Source organism: Carica papaya, chromosome 7 (genome assembly GCF_054855325.1).
Source record: "Carica papaya isolate Zhongbai chromosome 7, ASM5485532v1, whole genome shotgun sequence".
NCBI lineage: Eukaryota > Viridiplantae > Streptophyta > Magnoliopsida > Brassicales > Caricaceae > Carica > Carica papaya.
Window position 1 is genome coordinate 974,117 of NC_142315.1, and position 26,236 is coordinate 1,000,352.

The following is a 26,236-nucleotide window of genomic DNA, read 5'->3' on the forward strand; positions in this document are numbered from 1 at the left end:
GCATACATACATATATGTATACATTCATCAGTATATACCTGCATGCATACATACATACAAACACATACATACATATATGCATACCTACATATGCATACACACATATGCATATATACAAGTGCATAAATACATACATACGTATGCATACATACAAACATACATGCATACATTAGTCAGTACATACTTGCAAGCAAATATGCATACATATATACATTCATCAGTACACATGCATGCATACATTGGAATGTAAATACATACATTCATGCATACACACATATACATTAAATGCATATATATGAATAGTACACACACATACATACATATAGATGCATACGTGCATGCATATGCATACTTACATAAGCATACATATATACATACATATGCATGCATAAATACATACATACATTCATAAATATATACATATGTATATATACATGCATATACCTAAAGGGAGCACTTGGATATTGATCTCAAAAAATTGATTAAGAGCTACCACTAAGTTGGAGAGAACATTCCCGTTAAAACGATTAAGGTATGTATAATTTATTATGTTCTGTTTATATTTTCATAAATTTAAAAATTTCAAGTCGATACCAATAATTTTAACAAACATGTTATAGAGGTTGGTATACTAACTCTATGAAGGTGTTGTTTTTACCACGTGCGTGCAGTGTTACGAAAGTAATTTCTTTAATCTCCACTAAAATTAGATGCATACGTGCATGCATATGCATACTTACATAAGCATACATATATACATACATATGCATGCATAAATACATACATACATTCATAAATATATACATATGTATATATACATGCATATACCTAAAGGGAGCACTTGGATATTGATCTCAAAAAATTGATTAAGAGCTACCACTAAGTTGGAGAGAACATTCCCGCTAAAACGATTAAGGTATGTATAATTTATTATGTTCTATTTATATTTTCATAAATTTAAAAATTTCAAGTCGATACCAATAATTTTAACAAACATGTTATAGAGGTTGGTATACTAACTCTATGAAGGTGTTGTTTTTACCACGTGCGTGCAGTGTTACGAAAGTAATTTCTTTAATATCCACTAAAATTAGATACAGAACTTGTTCTCTATCTTACACTATTTTTTCGTTGTAGGGACCTTAAGTTCATCTCTTTATCGATCGATAGACAATGTTGCTTATGATAGTAGATCTGAAGTTAGTTTGGGCATTTACTCTTTTAATGAAGAAATACACTCATGAGGTAAAGTTTGTTTCTTTGTTAACTGTTTTACTGTATGCAAAATATAATATCTTCAAATGTTGGTCAACTCCGGGTGTTTTTATATTTTTATAGATTTTAGTTTTATGGTACAGGGCTCTCGAAATTCTTTTAGGGGCTATCTATTACTCAACTGCAGTAAATGTGTGGTTTGTTAGTTGTATATTTGGTACGCATCATTTCCTAGTTTATTTTTTGAAGTATTTTCCATTTGTATGTTTGATTAATTGTTATGTTTTATTCTGAATTTTAGTAGAGTTTATCACTAAACAAACACTTTTACCGGAGATTTTAACTCCAACAGCTCCTACATATTTTTAGGTAACATGCCTATTTTGATGATGAAAAGAAAGGAAAGGAAAAGAAAAGAAATGAGAAGAAAAGGAAGGAAAGGAATGGAAAGTAAAGGAAAAAAAAAACGAAAAGAAAAGAAAAGAAAGGAAGAGAATAGAAAGGAAGAGAAAGGAAAAGAAAAGAAAAGAAAAGAAAGGAAAGGAAGGAAAAGAAAAGAAAAGAAAGCCGAAGAAAAGAAAAGAAAAAAAGGGAAAGAAAAGAAAAGAAAGAAAGAAAAAAAAAGAAAGGAAAAGAAAAAGAAAAAGAAAAGAGAAGGAAAGAAAAGAATGGAAAGGAAACGAAGAGAAGAGAAAGAAAAAGATAAGAAAAGTAAAGAAGAACGGAAACATACATATAAATATATAACTACATAAGTATGCAAATATATATAAACATATGCATACATACATACATTCATATATACATACATACAAATACATACATACATATAAATGCATATATTTATATACATATATGCATATGCATACATAGATACATACATATGCGTAGATACATACATACATATGCATTATGCATACATACATATACATTCATCAGTACATCCAGGCATGCGTACATGTATACATACATATATTGAAACGTACATACATACATTCACGCATACACACATGCATTAAATGCATACATACATATGTACACACTTTCTCTCTCTCTCTCTCTCACTCTCTATCACTCCCTCTCTCCCTCTTTATCCCTATCTCTCTCCCTCTCTCACTCACTCTCTCTCCCTCTCTTTGCCTCTCTCTCACTCTCTCTCTCTTTCTCTCTATCTCTGTCTCTCTCTCTCTCTCTCTCTCTCTCTCTCTCTCTCTCTCTCTCTCTCTCTTTCCCTCCCTCTCTCCATCTCTCTCCCTCTCCATCTTTCTCATTCTTGTTTTACTTCTCCCTCTTGCCTTTCTGTTTATCTGGCTATCTCTCTCTCCCTCTCTCTCCCCCTCTTATTCTCACTCTCCCTCCCTCTCTCTGCCCCTCTTATTCTCACTCTCCTTCCCTCTCTCTCCCTCTCCCTCTCTCTTTCACTCTCTCTCTTTCTGTGTCTCCCTCTCTCCCCTTCTCTCCCTCACTCTCTCTCCCACTCTCTATCTCTCTATTTCTCTCTCCGCCTCCTTTTTGTTCCCTCTCTCTCCCTCTCTCTTTTCCCTTTCTATCTCTCTCCCTCTCTCTTTTCCCCTTTCTCTCTCTCTCTCTCCCTCTCTCTCTCTCCCCCTCTCTCCCTCTCCCTCTTTCCCACTTTCTCGCTCTCTCACACTCACTCTCACTCCCTCTTTTCCCTATCTCTCTCTCTCTCTCCCCCTCCCTTTCTCTCTCTCTCTCCCTCTCTCCTTTTAACTCTCCCTCAGACATACATATATACGTACATATGCATACATACATACATATATATGTATATTCATCAGTGTATACATGCGTGCATACATGCATACATACATATATACATACATACATGTATACATACATACATACATACATACATTCATACATATGCATTATGCAAACATACATACATACATGCATACATTCATCAGTACATACATGCAAGCAAATCTGCATACATACATACATGCAAGCAAATCTGCATACATACATACATGCATGCGTACATACATTGAAACGTACATACATACATTCATGCATACACATATATGCATTAAATGCATACATACATATATACACACATACATATGCATACATACATATATACGCATACATACATGAATAGTACACACACATACATATATATAAATGCATACGTGCATGCATATGTATGCATACGTGCATGCATATGTATGCATACGTGCATGCATATGTATGCATACATACATATGGATATATATATCCATACATATGCATATATATATACAAACATATGCATCCATACATAGATATACGTGCATACATACATTCATAAATATATACATATGCATACATATATATATATACCTAAAGGGAGCACTTGAACATTGATCTCAAGAAATTGATTAAGAGCTACCACTAAGCTGGAGAGAACATTCCCGCTAAAACGGTCAAGGTATGGGTAATTTCTTGTGTTATATTTATATTTTCATAAATTTCAAAATTTTAAGTCGATACCAATAATTTTAATGAACATGTTGCAGAGGTTAGTGTATCAACTCTGTAAATATGTATGTATTACACAGGTAATTTTCAATCTCCGCTTAAATTAGATATAAAACTTCTTCTCTATCTTGCAATCTTTCTTCGTCGCAGGGATTTTAAGCCTTAGCTCCCTATGGAACGACAGACAATGTCGCTTATGATAGTAGATCTGGAGTTAACTCAGGCATTTACTCGTTCAATGAAAAAATACACTCATGAAGTAAAGTTTGTTTCTTTGTTAATTGTCTTACTATATATAAAATATAGTATATTCAAATGTTGGTCAACTCTCTAGGTGTTTTAATATTTTTACAGACTTTAACTCTACGGTACAAGCCTCCTGAAATCTTTTTGGGGGTTATCTATTGCTCAACTGCAGTAGATATGTGGTTTGTTAGTTGCACATTTGGTATACATCATTTTCTATTTTATTTTTTAAGCCTTTTTCATTTGTATGGTTGATTAATTATTCCTTTTTATTCTGAATTTAGTAGAGTTTGTCACTAATTAAACACTTTTCACCGAAAATTTTGAACTCCAATAGCTCCTACATATTTTAAGGTAACATGGCCATTTTGATGATGAAAAGAAAGGAAAAGAAAAGAAAAGAAATGAGAAGAAAAGGAAGGAAATGAGAGGAAAGGAAAAGGAAGGAAAAGAAAAGTAAGAAAAAGAAAAGAATGGAAGAGAACAGAAAGGAAGAAAAAGGAAAGGAAGAGAAAAAAAAGGAAAAGACAGGAAGAGAAAGGAAAAGAAAAGAAGGGAAAGGAAAGGAAGGAAAAGAAAAGAAAAGAAAGGAAAAGAAAAGAAAAGGAAAAGAAAAGGAAAGAAAATTATGCATACATTCATATATACATATATACATTCATCAGTACATGCATGCTTGCATACATGCATGCATACATAAATTGAAACATACATGCATTCATGCATACACACATTAAATGCATACACACATATGTACGCACATACTCTCTCTCTCACTCTCTCTCTCACCATCTTTCTCTCTTCCTCTTTCACTCTCAGTCTCTCACCTTCTCTCTGCCTCTCTCATTCTCTCTCTTTCTTTGTTTCTCACTCTCTCTCTCTCTCTCTCTCTTTCTCTCCCTCTCCCTCTCCCTTGCTCTCTCCCTCTCTCTTTCCCTCTCTCTCCCTCTCTCCTCCTCTCTCTCTCTCACTCCCTCTCGCTCTTTCTCTCTCTTTCCCTCTCTCTCTTTCTTGGTCCCGGTCCCTCTCCCTCTCTCTCTCTGTCACTTTCGCTCTCTAACTCTCTCCCCCTTCTCTCACCCTTTCCATCTCTCTCTCTCTCTTTACCCCTCCCTCTTGCCCATCCTCTCTCTCACTATTTCTCTCGCTCTCTCTATCCCTCTCTCATTCTCACTCTCTCTCTTTCTCTCTCTCCCTCTCTCGATTTCTCTCTCTCCCCTTCCCTATCCCTATCTCTCTCTTAAACCCATGCTCTCTCTCTCTCCCACTCTCTCTCCCACTCTCTCTCCCTCGTTCTCTCTCCCACTCTCTCTCTCCCTCGCTCTTTCTCCCACTCTCTCCCTCTCCCTCTCCCTCGCTCTCTCTCCCACTCTCTTTCTCTCCCACTCCTTCGTTCTCTCTCCCACTTTGTCTCTCCATCGCTCCCTCTCCCACTCTCTTTCTCCCCCTCTCTCCCCCGCTATCCCTCTCCCTCTTTCCAACTCTCTCGAACTCTCACTCACACTCCCTATTTCTCCCTATTTCTCTCTCTCTCCCACTCTCTCTCTCTCTTTATCTCTCCCTCTCTCTCCCCCTCCCTCTCTTTATCTCCCACTCTCTCTCCCTCTCTTTCACTCTCCCTCATACATAGATATATATATATAGATACATATGCACACATACATACATTCATATGCATTATGCATACATACATACATATATACATACATTCATTAATATGTACATGCATGCATACATACATACGTACACACATACTTACATATGCATACATACATACAAGTGTATACATACATACATACATACATATGCATACATACCTTCATCCATATTCATTTTGCATACATATATACATATTCATTATGCATACATGCATACATTCATACATACATATGCATACATACATTCATCCATATTCATTTTGCATACATATATACATATTCATTATGCATACATGCATGCATACATTCATACATACATACATATACATACATACATTCATACATATGCATTATGCATACATAAATAGATACATTCATTAGTACAACATGCATACATGCATACATTAATCAGTACATACATGCATGCGTAATTGAAACATACATACATATGTACACACACATATGCATTAAATGCATACATACAAATATACACACATACATGTGCATACATATATACATATGCATATATATATGAATAGTACACGCACATACTTACATATAAATACATACGTGCATGCATATGCATACATACATATATATTCATATAGATATGTACATATGAATACATATATACATACATATACATGGATACATACATATGTACATTTATAAATACATACATTTATCTAAAGGGAGCACTTGGACACTGATCTCAAGAAATTGATTAAGAGGTATGACTAAGCTGGAGAACATTCACGCTAAAACGGTCAAGGTATGGATAATTTCTGGTGTTATGTTTATGTTTTCATAAATTTCAAAATTTAAAGTCGATAACAATAATTTTAACGAACATGTTGTAGAGTCTGGTGTACCAACTCTGTAAAGGTGTTGCTTTTGCCACACGCATGCAATGTTACACAGGTAATTTCTTCAATCTCCACTTAAATTAGATACAGAGCTTGTTCTCTTTCTTGCATTCTTTCTTCGTCCCAGGGACCTTAAGCCTCACCGCCTTATGGATTGAGAGACAATGTCGCTTCTTTTAATAAAAAATACACTTATGAGGTAAAGTTTGTTTCTTTGTTAATTGTTTTATTGTATGCAAAATATATTATCTTTAAATGTTGGTCAACTTTGGGTGTTTTTATATTTTTATAAATTTTAACTCTATGTTACTCAACTGTAGTAGATGTGTGGTTTGTTAGTTATATATTTGACACATCATTTTTTGTTTTATTTTTTAAGTCTTTTCCACTTATATGTTTGATTAATTGTTTTTTTTTATTCTACATTTTAATAAAATTTGTCACTAACCAAATACTTTTCTTCAGAGATTTTGAACTCCAATAGCTCCAACATATTTTAAGGTAACATGACTATTTTGATGATGAAATGAAAGGAAAGAAAATGAAAAAAGGAGAAGAAAAGGAAGGAAAAGAAATGAAAGGAAAAGAAAAGTAAGGAAAAGAAAAGAAAAAAAAGGAAGAGAATAGAAAGGAAGAGAAAGGAAAGAAAAAGAAAGGAAAGGAAAGGAAAAAAAAGGAAGAAAAGAAAAAAAAGAAAAAAAACGAAAGGAAAAGAAAAGAAAGATAAAAAACGAAAAGAAAAAAAAAAGAAAAGAGAATAAAAGAAAAGAGAAAAAAGGAAAGAAAAAAGGGAAACAAGAAGAAAAGAAAGGAAAGGAAAAGAAAAGGAAAGAAAATAATGAAAAGGAAAAGAAGAGAAGAAAAGGAAAAAGATAAGAAAAGTAAAGAAGAATGAAAACAGAGATATACATACATACCTATATATGTATACAAATATATATATACATATGCATACGTACATACTTACATATATACATACATAGATACATACAAATGCATGCATGCATATATAGATACATATGCATACATAGATACATATGCATACATACATACATATGCATACATACATACATACATACATATGTATTATGGATACATACATACATACATTCATCAATACATGCATGCATACATGCATACATGCATACATACATACATTGAAACGTACTTACATATATTAATGCATACACACATGCATTAAATGCATATATACATATGTACACACTCTCTCTCTTCCACTCTCTCTCTCCTTCTCTCTCCCCCTCTCTCTCCCTCTCTGCCTCTCACTGTCTCTTCCTCTCTCTCACTCTCTCTTTTCTATCTCTGTCTTTTTCTCTTTCTCTCTCTCTCTCCTTCTCCCTCCCTCTCTCTACCTCTCTCTCCCGCTCTTCTCATCTCTCTCTCTCCCTCTCGCTCTTTCTCTCTCTTTCCCTCTCTTTCTCTCTCCCTCTCCCTCTCTCTCCCTCTCGCTCTTTCTTTCTATTTCCCTCTCTTTCTCTCTCCCTCCCTCTCTCTCTCCACATCCCTTTCTCTCTCCCTTGCTTTCTCTCTCTAATTCTCTCTCCCCCTTTGTCTCCCTCTCCATTTCTCTCTTTCGCTCAGTCTCGTTCTTTACCCCTCCCTCTTGCCCTGTCTTTGTTTCTCACTGTCTCTCTTTCTCCCTCTCTCTCCCGCTATCTCTCTCCCTCTATCTCTCTCCCTCTCTCTCCCACTCTCACTCTCCCTCTCACTCTCACTCTCCCTCTCACTCTCACTCTCTCTCCCTTTCTCTTTTCCACTCTCTTTCTCTCTCCTCTCTCTCACATCCTTTCCCTATCTCTTTCCCACTCCATCTATCTCTCCCTTAATCTCTCTCTCTCTCTCTCTCTTTCCCTCATTCTCTCTCCCACTCTCTTTCCCCTTTTCTCTCTCTCTCTCCCCCTCTCTCTCCCCCTCTCTCCTTCTCGCTCTTTCACACTCACTCTCACTCTCACTCTCACTCTCATTCTCTCTTTCTCCCTATCTCTCTCTCTCCTTCTCTCTGTCCCCCTCCCACTCTCTCTCTTTCGCTCTCCCTCATACATAGATATATACATACATATGTATTATGCATACATACATACATAAATACATATATACATACCTTCATTAGTACATACATGCATGTAGGCATACATACATATATATACATATGTACGTACGTACTTATGCATACATATATACATATGTATGCATATATACATTCATACATATGTATTATGCATACTTACATACATACATGCATAGAACATCTGTATATATGTGCAAGCATACATGCATACATACATACATTCATCAGTACATACATGCATGCATACATACATCGAAACATACATACATACATTCATGCATACAAACATATGCATTAAATGCATACATATATATGTACACACATATATGCATACATACATGAATAGTACACACATACATATGTGCACGCATTTGCATTCATATGCACATATGCATACATATCTACATACATATGCTTATATATATACATACATATATTCATAAATACATACATATGCATACATACATACATATACCCAAAGGGAGCACTTGGACGCTGATCTCAAGAAATTAATTAAGAGTTACCACTAAACTGGAGAGAACATTCCCGCTAAAACGGTCAAGGTATGGGTAATTTCTTGTGTTATGTTTATATTTTCATAAATTTAAAAATTTCAAGTTGATACCAATAATTTTAACGAACATATTCCAGAAGCTGGTGTACCAACTCTGTAAATGTGTTACTTTTGCCATGTGCATGCAGTATTACACAGGTAATTTCTTCAGTCTCCACTTAAATTAGATTTAGAACTTATTCTGTATCTTGCACTCTTTCTTCGTTGTAGGGACTTTAAGGCTTAGCTCCTTATGAAACGACAGACAATGTCACTTATGATAGTAGATCTAGAGTTAGCTCGGGCATTTACTCTTTCAATGAAGAAATATACTCATGAAGTAAAGTTTATTTCTTTGTTAACTGGCTCACTGTATGCAAAATATAGCATATTCAAATATTGGTCAACTCTAAGTGTTTTATATTTTTACAGATCTTAGCACTATGATACAGGGCTCCTAAAATCCTTTCGGGAGCTATCTGTTACTCAACTGCAGTACATATGTGGTTTGTTAGTTGTATATTTAGTACACATCATTTTCTAGTTTATTTTTTAAGACTTTTTCATTTGTATATTTGATTAATTTTTCTTTTTTATTGTAAATTTTAGTAGAGTTTGTCACTAACCAAACACTTTTCACCAAAGATTTTTAACTCCAATAGCTCCTACATATTTGAAGGTAACATGGCTATTTTAATGATGAAAAGAAAGGAAAGGAAAAGAAAAGAAAAGAGAAGAAAAGAGAAGAAAAGGAAGGAAAGGAAAGGAAAAAGAAGGAAAAAAAAAAGGAAAAGAAAAAAAAAGAACGGAAGAGAATAGAAAGGATAGAAAAAGAAAAGAAAAGAGAAGAAAATGAAGGAAAGAAAAGGAAAAGGAAGGAAAAAAAAATAAGGAAAAGAAAAAAAAAGAACGGAAGAGAATAGAAAGGATAGAAAAAGAAAGGAAAGGAAAGGAAAAGAAAAGAAAGGAAAAGAAAAGAAAGAAATGAAAAGGAAGGAAAAGAAAAGAAAGCCAAAGAAAAGAAAAGAATGGAAAGGAAAAGAAGAGAATAGAAAAAAAAAAGATAAGAAAAGAAGAATGAAAACATACATATATATCTATACCTACATATGTATGCAAATATATATATATACACATACATATGCATACATACATAAAAATGCATACATACATATATACATACATATGCATACATAGACTAATAGAATTGATATTTCAAATTTAAATCGTTGAGAAAGACCGTCCATGTCAATTAACATCAAGGTGCGCTATCGTGCCCTTATGACACATGGCCTATCTTATGATATAAAAACCTGAAATGTCAATTCTATCCCATTCCCTCTCTCTATCACACCCTGTCTCTCTCTCCCATTCCCTCTCTCTCTCACACCCTATCTCTCTCTCCCATTCCCTCTCTCTTTCCCTCACTCTCTCTCTCTTTCTCACTCTCTCTCCCTTTCTCCCACTCTCTCTCTCGCTCTCTCTCCCTCTATCTCTCTCTCTGCACCCCTCTTTTTTGCTCCCTCCCTCTCTCCCTCTCTCCCTCTCTCTCTTTTGCCCTTTTTCTCTCTCTCCCTCTCTCTCTTTTCCCTTTTTCTCTCTCTCCCCCTCTCTCCCCCTCTCCCTGTTTCCCTCTCTTTCTCCCACTCTCTCTCTCTCTCTCACTCTCACTCTCAATCCCTCTTAATCCCTATCTCTCTCTCTCTCTCTCCCTCTCTGTCCCTCTCTGTCCCTCTCCCCGTCTCTCTCTCTTTTTCACTCTCCCTCATACATAGATATATACATACATACGTACGTACGTACATATGCATACGTTCATACATACATATGCATTATGCATGCATACATACATATGTACATACATTCATCAGTACATACATACATGCAAACATACATACATACATACAAACATGCATACATACGTACATATGCATACATACATTGATCAGTACATACATGCATATATTTATCAGTACGTACATGCAAGCATACATGTACATACATTCATCAGTGCGTACATACATGCATACATACATTGAAACTTATATATATATTCATACATACACACGTATGCATTAAATGCTTACATATATATGTACACACATACATATGCATACATACATGAATAGTACATACACATACATACGTATCAATGTATATGTGCATGTATATGCATACGTACGTACATATGCGTACGTATACACATACATATGTATGCATACATACGTACATATGCATACATATACACATATATGTACGTATACATATATACGTATTTTCATATATACATACATATGAATACATACATACATATACCTAAAGGGAGCACCTGGACACTGATCTCAAGAAATTGATTAAGAGCTACCACTATGCTAGAGAAAAAATTCCCATTAAAACAGTCAAGGCATGGAAAATTTCTGTTGTTATATTTATGTTTTAATAAATTTCAAAATTTCAAGTTGATGCAAATAATTTTAACGAACATGTTGTAGAGGCTGGTGTACCAACTCTGTAAAGGTCTTGCTTTTTCCACGCGTATGCAGTGTTATATAGGTAATTTTTTCAATCTCTACTTAAATTAGATACATAACTTATTCTCTCTCTTGCACTCTTTTTTCGTTGTAGGGATTTTAAGCCTCACCTCCTTATGAATCGATAAGCAATGTCGCTTATGATAGTAGATTTGGTGTTAACTCGGGCATTTACTTTTTCAATGAAAAAATACACTCTTGAGATAAAGTTTTTTTCTTTGTTAATTGTCTTACTGTATACAAAATATAGTATCCTCAAATTTTAGTTAACTCTGAGTGTTTTTATATTTTTATAGATTTTAGCACTATGGTACAAGGCTCTCGAAATCCTTTTGGAGGCTATCTGTTACTCAACTGCAGCAGGTGTGTGGTTTGTTAGTTGTATATTTGGAACACATAATTTTCTAGTTTATTTTTTAAGCATTTTCCACTTGTATGTTTGATTAATTATTCCTTTTTGTTCTAAAATTTAGTAGAATTTGTCGCTAACCGAACACCTTTTACGGGAGATTTTGAACTCCAATAGCCCCTAAATATTTTAAGATAGCATTACTATTTTGATGATGAAAAGAAAGGAAAGCAAAATGAAAGAAATGAGAAGAAAAGGAAGGAAAGGAAAGGAAAGGAAAGGAAAAGGAAGGAAAAGAAAAGTAAGGAAAAGAAAAGAAAATAAAGAAAGAGAATAAAAAGGAAGGGAAAGGAGAAAAAAAGGAAAAAGAAAAAGAAAAGATAGGAAAGAAAGGAGAAGAAAAGGAAGGAAAGGAAAGGAAAGGAAAGGAAAAGGAAGGAAAAGAAAAGTAAGGAAAAGAAAAGAAAATAAAGAAAGAGAATAAAAAGGAAGGGAAAGGAGAAAAAAAGGAAAAAAAAAAGAAAAGATAGGAAAGGAAAGGAAAGAAAAAAAAAGAAAGCCAAAGAAAAAAAAAAGAATAAAAAGGAAAAGAAAGGAAAAAAAAAGAATGCAAAGCAAAAGAAGAAAAGAGAAGAGAAGAAAAAGATAAAAAAAGTAAAAAAGAATAGAAACATACATATACATATATACCTACATACGTATGCATATGTATATATATACATATGCATATATACAAACATACATATATACATACATACATACATACATACATACAAATGCATACGTACATACATATGCATACATAGATACATTGATACATACATACATATGCATGCATACATTCATACATACATACATATATACATACATTCATCAGTACATACATGCATGTATACATATATTGAAATGTATATAAGTACATTCATGCATACACACATGCATTAAATGCATACATATATATGTACACACTCTCTCTCACACTCTTTTTCTCACCCTCTATCTGTCTCCCTCTCTTCCCCCTCTCTCTCCCTCTCTCACTCTCACTCTCACTCTCCCTCCCTTTCTCTGCCTCTCTCTCACTCTCTCTCTTTCTCTGTCTCTCTCTGTATTTGTCTCTCTCTCCCTCTCCCTCCCTCTCTCCCTCCCTCTCTCGCTCTCTCTTCCCTTTCTCTTCCTCTCTCCTTCTTTCCCTCTCTCACTCCCTCTTGCTCTTTCTCTCTCTTTCCCTCTCTTTCTCTCCCCCTCTCCCTCTCTTTTTCTCTCCCTCCCTTTCTCTCACCCTTGTTTTCTCTCTTTAACTCTCTCTCCCCCTCTCTCACCCTCTCAATCTCTCTCTCTCTACCCTTCCCTCTTGCCCTTTCTCTCTCTCTCACTTTCACTTTCTCTCCCTTTCTCTCTACATCTCTCTCTCACTTCCTTTCTCTCTCACTCCCTTTCTCTCTCTCACTCCATTTGTCTCTCTCTCACTCTCTTTCCTCTCTCCCTCTCTCTCTCACCATTTTTCTCTCTCTCACACACCCTTTCTCTCTCCCCCCTCTCCCTCCCTCTCTCCCTTTCTCTCTCTCTCTCTCTCCCCCCTCCCTCTCTCCCTCTCTCTCCCTCTCACTCTCTTTCTCTCTCCCCATCCTTTTCGCTCCCTCTCTCTCTCTTCCCCTTTCTCTCTCTCCCCCTCTTTCCCTCTCCCTCTTTCCCACTCTCTTGCTCTCTCATTCTCACTCTCACTCTCACTCTCACTATCACTCCCTCTTTCTCCCTATCTCTTTCTCTCTCTCTTTCTTTAACTCTCCCTCATACATACATACATACATATATATGCATACATACAAATATACATATGCATTATGCATACATATATACATATATACATACATTCATCAGTACATAGATGCATCCATGCATACATACATACATACGCATATGTACATATGCAAACATACATACATGTAAGTGCATACATACATACATATGCATACATACAATCATACATATGCATTATGCATACATATATACGTATATATTCATTATGCCTACGTTCATCACGACATACATGCAAGTATACGTACATACATACATGCATTCATCAGTATATACATGGATGCATACATACATTGAAACGTACATACATATATTCTTGCATACACACTATGCATTAAATGCATACATACATATATACACACATACACATGTATACATATATATATATATGCATACATACATGAATAGTACACACATATACATACATACATACATACATACATATGTATACATATATACAGACATATGCATCCATACATACGCATCCATATATATGCATGCATACATAGATATGTACATTCATAAATACACACATGCATACATATATACATACATTCATAAATACACATATATGCACATACATATGTACATTCATAAATACACAAATATGCATACATACATGCATAAATCTAAAGGGAGCACTTGGACACTGATCTTGAGAAATTGATTAAGAGCTACCACTAAGACAGAGAGAACATTCCTGTTAAAATTGTTAAAGCATGAAAAATTTCTGATGTTATGTTTATATTTTCATAAATTTCAAAATTTAAAGTCGATACTAATAATTTTAACGAATATGTTGTAGAGGCTGGTGTACCAACTTTGTAAATGCGTTTCTTTCGCCACGCGCATGTAGTGTTACATAGGTAATTTCTTCAATCTTCACATAAATTAGATACATAACTTGTTCTCTATCTTGCACTCTTTTTTCATCGCAAGGACTTGAAGCCTCACCTTCTTATGGCATGACAGATAATGTCGTTTATGATAGTAGATCTGAAGTTAGCTCAGAAATTTACTCTTCCAATGAAGACATACACTGATGAGGTAAAATTTTTTTCTTTTTTAGTTGTATATTTGGTACACATTATTTTATATTTTATTTTTTAGGCTTTTTTTGCTTGTATATTTGATTAGTTATTCCTTTTTATTCTGAATTTTAATAGAACTTGTGACTAACCAAACACTTTTCATTGAAGATTTTGAACTCCAACAGCTCCTACATATTTTAAGGTAACATGGCTATTTTGATGATGAAAAGAAATAAAAGGAGAAGAAAAGAAAAGAAAGGAAAAGAAAAGTAAGGAAAAGAAAAGAAAAGAAAGGAAGAGATAGAAAGGAAGAGAAAGGAAAGGAAAAGAAATAGAAAGAAAAGAAAAGAAAAGAAAGGAAAGGAAAGGAAGGAAAAGAAAAGAGAGCCAAAAAAAAGAAAAAAAAAAGGAAAAGAAAAGAATGTAAAGAAAAAAAAGATAAGAGAAAGAAAAAGATAAGAAAAGTAAAAAAGAATAGAAGCATACAAATATATATACCTATATACGTATGCAAATATATATACACATATGCATATATACATATAAATATATACATACATATATACATACATACAAATGCATACATACATACATACATACATACATACATACATACATATGCATACATACATACATACATACATACATACATACATATATATGCATACATACATACATACTTATGTATTATGCATATATACATACATACATACATACATACATTCATCAATACATACATGCATGTATGCATGCATACATACATACATTGAAACGTACATACATATATTAATGCATACACACATCCATTAAATGCACACATAGATATGTACACACTCTCACTCTCTCTTGCACTCTTTCTCTCACCCTCTTTCTCTCTCCCTCTATCTTCCACTCTCTCTCACTCTCTCTCTTTCTCTATCTCACTCTCTCTCTCCCCCTCTCCCTCCCTCTCTCTATCTCTCTCTCTCGTTCTCTTTTGCCCTCTCTCTCCCTCTCTCTTCCTTTTTCTCTCACTCCCTCTCACTCTTTCTCTTTCCTTCCCTTTCTCTCTCTCTCTCTCGCTCTCTCTCTTTACTCCCTCTTGTCCTTTCTCTTTCTCTCTCTCTCTCTCTCTCTCTCTCTCTCTCTCTCTCTTGATATCTCTCTTTCCCTCTCTCTCCCTCTGTCATCCTCTCTCCCTCTATCTCTCTCCCTCTGTCTTCCTCTCTCGCATTCTCACTCTCACTCTCACTCTCTCCCAAATGCTCTCTCTCCCTTCCTCTCTCCTCTCTCTCTCCCTCTCTCTCCCTCTCTCTCACACCCTGTCTCTCTCTCCCTCTCTCTTTCTTTCTCTCTCTATTTCCCCCTCTCTCCCTCTCTCTCCCTCGTTCTCTCTCCCACTCTCTGCCTCACTCCCCCCTCCTTTCGCTCCCACTCTTTCCCTCTCTCTCTCTTCCCCTTTCTCTCTATCTCCCCCTCTTTCTCCTCTCTCCCTCTCCCTCTTTCCCTCTTTTTCTCCCACTCTCTCAATCTCTTACTCTCACTCTCACCCTCCCTTTCTCCCTCTCTCTCTCTCTCTCTCTCACTCTCAATCTCTCTCCCCCCCTCCATCTTACATAGATTTATACATACATACATACATACATATATATGCATGATGCATACATACATATATATACATACATGAATGTATACATACATATATACCTACATACATACGTACATATGCATGTATACATACAAGTGCATACATACAAATATATATACACATACATACACATATATATCTACATACGTATATAAATATTTATATACATACACATACATAAGTACATACATACATATATATGTAAAGATACATATGCATACATAGATACATACATATATATATATGCATCTATATATACATATGCATTATGCGCGCCTATATACATATATACATTCATCAATACATACATGCATATATACATACATAGAAATGTACATACATACATTTATGAATGCACACATATGCATTAAATGCATTAATACATACATATGCATTCATACATGAAGAGCACACACACATACACATACATATGAATGCATACGTTCACACATATGCATACATACACACATATGCATACATATATACATAAATATGCATCTATACAGACATATACATGCATATATATATATATATATATGTACATTCATAAATATATACATATACATACATACATACATGCATATACCTTAAGGGAGCACTTGAACATTGATCTCAAGAAATTGATTAAGAGCTACTGCTAAGCTGGAGAGGACATTCCCGCTAAAATGGTTAAGCCATGGACAATTTTTGGTGTTATGTTTATATTTTCATAAATTTCAAATTTTAAATTCGATACCAAGAATTTTAACGAACATGTTGCGGAACCTGGTGTACCAACTATGTAAAGGTGTTGCTTCTGCCACGCTCATGTAGTGTTACACAGGTCTTTTCTTCAATCTCCATTTAAATCAGACATAAAACTTGTTCTCTATCATACACTATTTCTTCGTCGCATGGACCTTAAGCCTTACCTTCTTATGAATCGACAAATAATTTCGCTTATAGTAGCAGATCTGGGGTTAGCTCGAGCATTTACTTTTTCAATGAAGAAATACACTCATGAAGTAAAGTTTGTTTCTTTGTTAACTGTTTTGTTATCTGCAGAATATAGTATCTTCAAATATTGGTCAAGTCTAAGTGTCTTTGTATTTTTACAAATTTTAGTTATATAGTACAGGGCTTTGGGAGCTATCCGTCACTCAACTCTAGTAGATGTGTGGTTTGTTAGTTTTATATTTGGTACACATCATTTCCTAATTTATTTTTTAAGTCTTTTCCACTTCTATGTTTGATTAATTGTTCCCTTTTATTCTGAATTTTAGTAGTACTTGTCACTAACCAAACACTTTTCATCGGAGATTTTGAACTCCAACATCTCCTACATATTTTAAGGCAAGATGGCTACTTTAATGATGAAAAGAAAGGAAAGAAAAAGAAAACAAAGCAGAAGGAAATGACGGAAAGAAAAGTAAAGGAAAGGAAAAGAAAGGAAAAGAAAAGTAAGGAAATGAATAAAAAAGAAAGGAAGAGAACATAATGGAAGAGAAAGGAAAGGAAAAGAAAAGAAAGGAGGGGAAAGAAAAAGAAAAGAAAAGAAAGGAAAAGAAAAGAAAGGAAAGGAAAGGAAAGAAAAGAAAAAAAAGGAAAAGAAAAGAAAAAAAAGAAAAGAAGAATGGAAACATACATATACATACATACCTACATACGTATGCAAATATATATATACATATGCATACATACATACAGCATATATACATACATATGCATGCATACATACAAATACATATGCATGCATACATACAAATACATACATACATACATACATATGCATGCATACATACATAGATACATACATACATATATATATACATATGCATTATACATACATACACACATTTATCAGTGCATACATGCTTGCATACATATATACATACATACATTCATCAGTGCATATATGCATGGATACATGCATTGAAACGTAAATACATACATTCATGCATACACACATATGCATTCATAAATGAATAGTACACACACACATACATACATATATATGCATACGTGCATGCATATGCATATATACATACATATACATACATATATATAGTCATATGCATCCATACAGATACATACATGCATATATACATCATAAATACATACATATGCATCCATACAGACATATATATATGCATACATACATACGTACATTCATAAAGTACATACATATGCATACAGAACTTGTTCTCTATCTTGCACTCTTTCAACGTTGCAGGGACTTTAAGTCTCATCTCCTTATGGATCAACAGACAATGTCGCTTATGATAGTGTTGAATATAATATTTTATTATTTTAATTTATTATTTAATTAATTAATATTATTTAGTTAGAATTCTATTAAAATAAGAATCTCATGTAATTAGGATTCTACTAGAATAGTTATTTCCTAATTAGTAGATTAAAAATCCTATAAATACTCCAAGTATAACAACCTAAAATGTGATAAATAAAATTATTTATTTTTTCTCTAAATTCTACATGGTATCAGAGCCAACTAAAATTATTTTAGGGTTCTAATTTTAAGATTCTTTCCAAACCCTAAAGTAGCACAATATGATAGGTTGGTACTCTTTTATTCATATCTACTCTCATCACCACCCAAAACTGATTTGAACCCGCCGGTGTTCTGTGGTGTTTACAGTGATTTTCAGGCGATTCAAGTGCCGGTAAAAAGTGTAGAGCACTCTGGAGGTACGGGTAAAAAGGTGCAGCTGCACTCTAGAAGCGTCGGTAAAAAAGTGTAGCCGCATCTTAAAAACGCTAGTAAAAAAGTGCAGCCGCACTCTCGAGGTGCCGGTAAAAAGCTGCAGTCGCAAATTTGCAAGACCTACTAAAAAGTTGTAACCACACATCAACAAGCGTTGGTAAAAAGGTGCTGGAAACGCCGATAAAAAGTTACAGCTGCACATCTACACGTGTTGGTAAAAAAGGCCGCGCCATTTCATTTTTTGCGTACATTCAGTTCTGTCCGAAGAAGATGAGCCTGAGCTGAGCTACTATTTGAACCAAGTGAGTCCGAGTCGTTTGAGCCGAGTCGTCTGAGTCGACTTCAAGCTGTTTGAGCCGACTTCGAGTTGTTTTGAGCTGAGTCGAGCCATTTTGAGTTGAGTTGTTGTGTTGTTAGACAGATCTGCTTGCTCCGCACGCGAGCTGCTCTTATCAGCCTTTTCTGGTCCTTTTTTTTGCTCTTCTACGCGTGGCTGCCTCTGATTTTGCTACTAGACCTTCTTCACACACGAGCCCTTTTGACCAGCTTTTTCTGTCCCTTTTTTTTTTGCTCTTTTGCGCATGTCTGCCTCTAGTTTCGCGATCCAGTGTAGATCCGCTTCTTTTGCATGCAAGCCTTTCTGACTAGCATTTTCTGATCTTTTTTCAGCTGTTCCACGCGCGTACGCTTTGAGTTTGCAATTCAGTTTGCAAGTTGGGCAATGTGATATCCCTGCATCAATTTGAGTGGGGGTGTTGAATATAATATTTTATTATTTTAATTTATTATTTAATTAATTGATATTATATAGTTAGAATTCTACTAGAATAAGAATTTCATATAATTAGGATTCTATTAGAATAGTTATTTTCTAATTAGTAGATTAAGAATTCTATAAATACCCTAGGTGTAACAACCTAAAGAGTAAGAAATAAAATTGTTTATTTTTTCTTCAAATTCTACAGGTAGTAGATTTAGGGTTAGCTCGGGCATTTACTCTTTCAATAAAAACATACACTCATGAGGTAAAGTTTTTTTTTCTTTTTTAACTGTCTTACTATATGCAAAATATACCTTTTTCAAATGTTGGTCAACTCTGGGTATTTTATACTTTTATAGATTTTAGCACTATGGTACAGGGCTCTCAAAATCCTTTCGGGGGCTATCTGTTACTCAACTGCAGTCGATGTGCGGTTGTTAGTTGTATATATGGTACACATCATTTTCTAGTTTATTTTTTATACATTTTCCAGTTATATATTTTATTAATTGATCCTTTTTATTCTTAATTTTAGTAGAGTTTGTCACTAAATAAATACTTTTCACGAGAGATTTTGAACTTCAACAGTTCCTACATATTTTAAGGTAACATAGCTATTTTGATGATGAAAAGAAAGGAAAGGAAAATGAAAGAAAGGAGAAGAAAAGGAAGGAAAGGAAAGGAAAAGAAAGGAAAAGAAAAGGAACGAAAAGAAAAGAAATGAAGAGAATAAAAAAGAAGGGAAAGGAAAGGAATAGAAAAGAAAAGAAAAGAAAAGGAAAGAAATGAAAAGAAAGGTAAGGAAAGGAAAGAAAAGAAAAGAAAGCCAAAGAAAAGAAAAGAATAAAAAGGAAAAGAAAAGAAAAGAAAGGAAAGAAAAAGAAAAGAAAGGAAAGGAAAAGAAAAGGAAAGAAAAGAATGGAAAAGAAAAGAAGAGAAGAGAAGAAAAAGATAAAAAAAGTAAAGAAGAATGGAAACATACATATACATCTATACCTACATACGTATGCAAATATATATACATATGCATACATACATACAAATGCACACATACATATATACATATATATATGCATGCATACATATAAATACATACATACATACATAAATATGCATACATAGATACATAGATACATACATACATATGCATTATGAATATGTACAGACATATATACATCGATACATACATACATTGAAATGTATATATGTACATTCATACATACACATGCATTAAATGCATACATACATATGTACACACACTCTCTCTCTCTTTCACTCTCTCTCTCACCCTCTTTCTCTCTCCCTTTCTCTCCCCCTTTCTCTCCCCCTCTGTCTCCCTCTCTCACTCTCACTCTGTCTCCCTCTCTCACTCTCTGCCTCTCTCTCATTCTCTCTCTTTCTCTGTCTCTCTCTGGCTCTATCTCTTTCCCTCTCCCTCTCTCTTTCCTTCTCTCTTTCCCTCTCTCTCCCTCTCTCCTTCTTTCTTTCTCTCACTCCCTCTCACTTTTTCTCTCTTTCCCTCCCTTTCTCTCTCCCTCTCCCTCTATTTTTCTCTCCCTCCCTTTCTCTCTCTAACTCTCTCTCTTCCCCTGTCTCATCCTCTCAATCTCTCTCTTTTTACCCCTATCTCTTGCCTTTTTTCTCTCTCACTATCTCTCTCTCTCCCTCTCTCACTCTCTCTCCCTCTCTCTCTCTCTCACTCTTTCTCCCTCTCTCTCTCACACCCTTTTATCTCTCTCCCTCTCCCTCTCCTTCACTCTCTCTCTCTCTCTTTTTTCTCTCCTTCCTTTTTTTTCTCTCTCTCTCCCTCCCTCTCTCCCTCTCTATTTCTCTCTCCCCCTCCTATTTGTTCCCTCCCACTCTCTCCCTCTCTATTTCTCTCTCCCCCTCCTTTTTGTTCCCTATCTCTTTCTTCCCATTTCTCTCTCCTCCCCCTCTCTCCCCCCTCTCTCCCTCTCCCTCTTTCCCACTCTCTCGCTCTCACTCTCACTCACTCTTTCTCCTTATCTCTCTCTCTCCGTCTCTCTCTCCCCTCCTCTCTCTCTCCCACTCCCTGTCTCTCTCTTTAACTCTCCCTCATACATGCATACATATATACATACATTCATCAATACATACATACATACATACATATATTCATACATACATACATACATACATATGTGTACATACATTCATACATGTGCATTATGCATACATATATACATACATATTCATTATGCATACATTCATCAGTACATAGATGCATACATATATTAAAAAATGTATATACATACGTTCATGCATACACACATATGCATTAAATCTATACATATGTATGCATTAAATGCATACATACATATGTACACACATACATATGCATACATACATGTATAGTACACACACATAAATACATATAAATTCATACGTGCATGCATATTCATACATACATATGCATACATCAATACATACATATGCATCCATACATACATACGTACATTCATAAATACATAATACGCATACATTCATATATACATATACTTAAAGAGAGCACTTGGAAACTGATCTCAAGAAATTGACTAAGAGCTACCAATAAGCTGGAGAGAAGATTCTCGTTCAAACGGTCAAGGTAGGACAATTTCTGATATTATATTTATGTTTTCATATATGTCAAAAATTTAAAGTCGATATCAAGAGTTTTAAAGAACATGTTATAGAGTCTGATGTATCAACTTTGTAAAGGTGTTGCTTTCGCCACGCGTATGCATTGTTACACAAGTAATTTCTTCAATCTCCACTTAAATTAGATACAGAACTTGTTCTCTATCTTGCACTCTTTCTTCGTCGCAGGGACCTTAAGCCTCTCCTTCGACAGACAATGTCGCTTATGCTAGTAGATTTTGGGTTACCTCGGGCATTTACTCTTTCAATGAAGAAATACACTCATGAGGTAAAATTTGTTTCTTTATTAATTGTTTTACTGTATGCAAAATATAGCATGTTCAAATGTTGGTCAACTTTAGGTGTTTTTATATTTTTATAGATATTAGCTCTATGGTACAGGGTTTCTAAAATCCTTTCAAGAGCTATCTGTTACTCAACTGCAGTAGATGTGTGGTTTGTTAGTTATGTATTTAGTAAATATCATATTATAGTTTATTTTTTAAAATTTTTTTCACTTGTATATTTGATTAATTATTCTTTTTTATTATGAATTTTAGTAAAACTTGTCACTAACCAAATACTTTTCACTAAAGATTTTGAACTCCAACTCCTCCTACATATTTTAAGGTAACATGGCTACTTTGATGATGAAAAGAAAGGAAAGGAAAGGAAAGGGAAAGAAAAGGAATGAAAAGAAAAGTAGAAAAGAAAAGAAAAGAAAAGAAAGGAAGAGAATAAAAAGGAAGAGAAAGGAAAGAAAAAGAAAGGAAAGAAAAAGAAAGGAAAGGGAACAAAAAGAAAAGGAAAGAAAAGAAAACAAAGAAAAAGGAAAGAAAAAAAAGGAAAGGAAGGAAAAAAATAAGAAAGCCAAAGAAAAAGGAAGAACAAAAAAGAAAAGAAAAGAAAACAAAGGAATGAAAAAGAAAAGAAAGGAAAGGAAAAGAAATGGAAAGAAAAGAATGGAAAAGAAAAGAAAAAAGAGAAAGAAAAAGATAAGAAAACTAAAGAAGAATAGAAACATACATATACATATATACTTATATACGTTTACAAATATATATATATGCATACATACAAACATACATATATACATACATATATATGCATATATACAGATATATATATACATACATACATATGCATACATACATACAAACGCATACATATATATATACATACATACATACAAATAGATATATACATATATATATACATACACATATACATATGCATACATAGATACATACATACATATACATACATATATACATGCATACATATGCATACATAGATACATAGAAACATACATATATATGCGTACATACATACAGACATATGTATTATGCATGCATACATACATATATACATTCATTAGTACATACATGCATGTATACCTACATTGAAATGTACATACATACATTTATACATACACACATGCATTAAATGCATACATACATATGTATACAATCTCTCTCTCCCACACCCTCTCCCTCTCTCCCTCTCTCCCCCTCTCTCTCCCTCTCTCAGTCTCACTCTCTCTCCCTTTCTCTGCTTCTCTCTCTCTTTGTTTGTCTCTCTTTCTCTCTCTCTCTCCCTCTCTCCTCCTTTCTCTCTCTCACTTCCTCTCGCTCTTTCCCTCTTTTTCCCTCTCCATCTCCGTCTTTTTTTCTCTCCCTCCCTTTCTCTCTCACTCACTTTCTCTCTCTAACTCTTTCTCTCCCCCCTCTCTCTATCTCTTTCACTCTCTCTCTACCCCTCCCTCTTGCCCTTTTTCCTCTCTTTCACTATCTCTCGCTCCCTCTCTCTCTCCCTCTCTCACTCCTACCTCTCTTCCTTTCTCTCTCTCCCACTCCCTTACTTTGTCAATTTTTCTCTCTCTCTCTCTCTCTTTCTCTCTCCCTCTCTCTTCTTCCCTTTTCTCTCTCTCTTCCCCTCTCTCTCCCCCTCTCCCCCTCTCTCACCTTTTCTCCCTCTCCTTCTTTCCCATTCTCTTGTTTGCTCACTCTCATTCTCATTCCCTCTTTCTCCCTATATCTCTCTCTCTCTCGCCCTCCCTCTCTCTCTCTCCCTCTCCCACTCCCTCTCTCTTTCTCTTTAGCACTCCCTTTTATTCTTAATTTTAGTAAAACTTGTCACTAATCAAACATTTTTTACTGGAGATTTTAAACTCCAACAACTCATACATATTTTAAGGTAACATGATTATTTTGATGATAAAAAGAAAGGAAAGGTAAAAAAAAATGAGAAGAAAAGGAAGGAAAGGAAAAGAAAGGAAAAGAAAAGTAAGGAAATGAAAAGAAAAGAAAGGAAGAGAATAGAAAGGAAGAAAAAGGAAAGGAAAAGAAAGGAAAGGAGAGAAAAGAAAAAGAAAAGAAAAGAAAGGAAAAGAAAGGAAAATAAAAAAAAGGAAAGGAAAGGAAATGAAGGAAAAGAAAAGAAAAAAAAAAGAGAAGAAAAAGGAAAGAAAATAAAGGAAAAGAAAAGAATGGAAAGGAAAAGAATAGGAGAGAAAGGAATAGAAAAGAAAAGTAAAGAAGAATGAAAACATACATATACATACATACCTACATACGTATGTAAACATATATATATATGTATACATACATACATACATAGATGCATACATACATACATACATATATACATATGCATTATACATATATAATACATACGTACATACATTCATCAGTGCATACATGCTTGCATACATATATACATACATGCATTCATCAGTGCATACATGCATTGAAATGTAAATACATACATTCATGCATACACACATATGCATTAAATATATACATACATACGTATGCATTCATACATGAATAATACACACACACACACATATAAATGCATATGTGCATGTATATGCATACGTACATACAAATGCATACATATATACAGTCATATGCATCCATACAAATATATACATGTATACATATATACATACATTCATAAATACATACATATGCATCCATACAAACATATACATACATACATACGTACAGTCGTAAATACATACATATGCATGCACTTGGAAACTGATCTCAAGAAATTGATTAAATACTACTGCTAAGTTGGAGAGAACATACTCATTAAAACGGTTAAGGAATGGACAATTTCTAATGTTATGTTTATATTTTTATAAATTTTATAATTTAAAGTCGACACCAAGAATTTTAACGAACATGTTGCAAAGGTATTTCTTCTGCCTGGTGTACCAACCCTGTAAAGGTGTTTCTTCTGCCAAGCGTATGTAATGTTACAAAGGTATTTTCTTTAGTCTCCACTTAAATTAAACATAGAATTTGTTCTCTATCTTGCACTCTTTCTTTGTTGCAGGGACACTTCCTTATGGATCGATAAATAATGTCGCTTATTATACCATATCTGATATTAGCTCGGGCATTTACTCTTCCGATGAAGAAATACTCTCATGAGGTAAATTTTATTTCTTTGTTAACTATTTTACTCTATGCAAAATATAACATTTTTAAATGTTGGTCAACTTCGAGTGTTTTTGTATGTTTACAGATTTTAACTCTATAGTACAGGGCTCCCAAAACTCTTTCGAGGGCTATCCGTTACTCAACTGCAGTAGATGTATTGTTTGTTAGTTGTACATTTGGTACAAATCTTTTCCTAATTTATTGTTTAAGCTTTTTCCA

The 26,236-nt window shown here is 34.3% G+C and overlaps 1 protein-coding gene and 1 long non-coding RNA gene across 2 annotated transcripts; both read left to right on the forward strand.

The window, feature by feature from the left end:
* Positions 1–245: 245 nt before the first annotated feature.
* Positions 246–19,879, forward strand: LOC148252853 (uncharacterized). The gene is made up of 3 exons (XR_015813164.1): positions 246–12,002; positions 14,609–14,669; positions 14,776–19,879. It is a non-coding gene; the product is annotated as an uncharacterized LOC148252853 (long non-coding RNA).
* Positions 19,880–19,988: 109 nt separating this feature from the next.
* On the forward strand, positions 19,989–26,236 carry LOC148252854 (uncharacterized). Its single transcript, XM_088207112.1, has 2 exons — positions 19,989–22,854; positions 25,911–26,236. Exon 1 carries the CDS (start codon positions 21,160–21,162, stop codon positions 22,165–22,167), a length of 1,008 nt encoding a protein of 335 aa, XP_088063238.1. The 5' UTR covers positions 19,989–21,159; the 3' UTR covers positions 22,168–22,854; positions 25,911–26,236.

Bases quoted from the DNA above. Each gene is read 5' to 3' on its own strand.
- LOC148252854 (XM_088207112.1), top strand. From the start codon at position 21,160: ATGCATACATACATATGTACACACACTCTCTCTCTCTTTCACTCTCTC.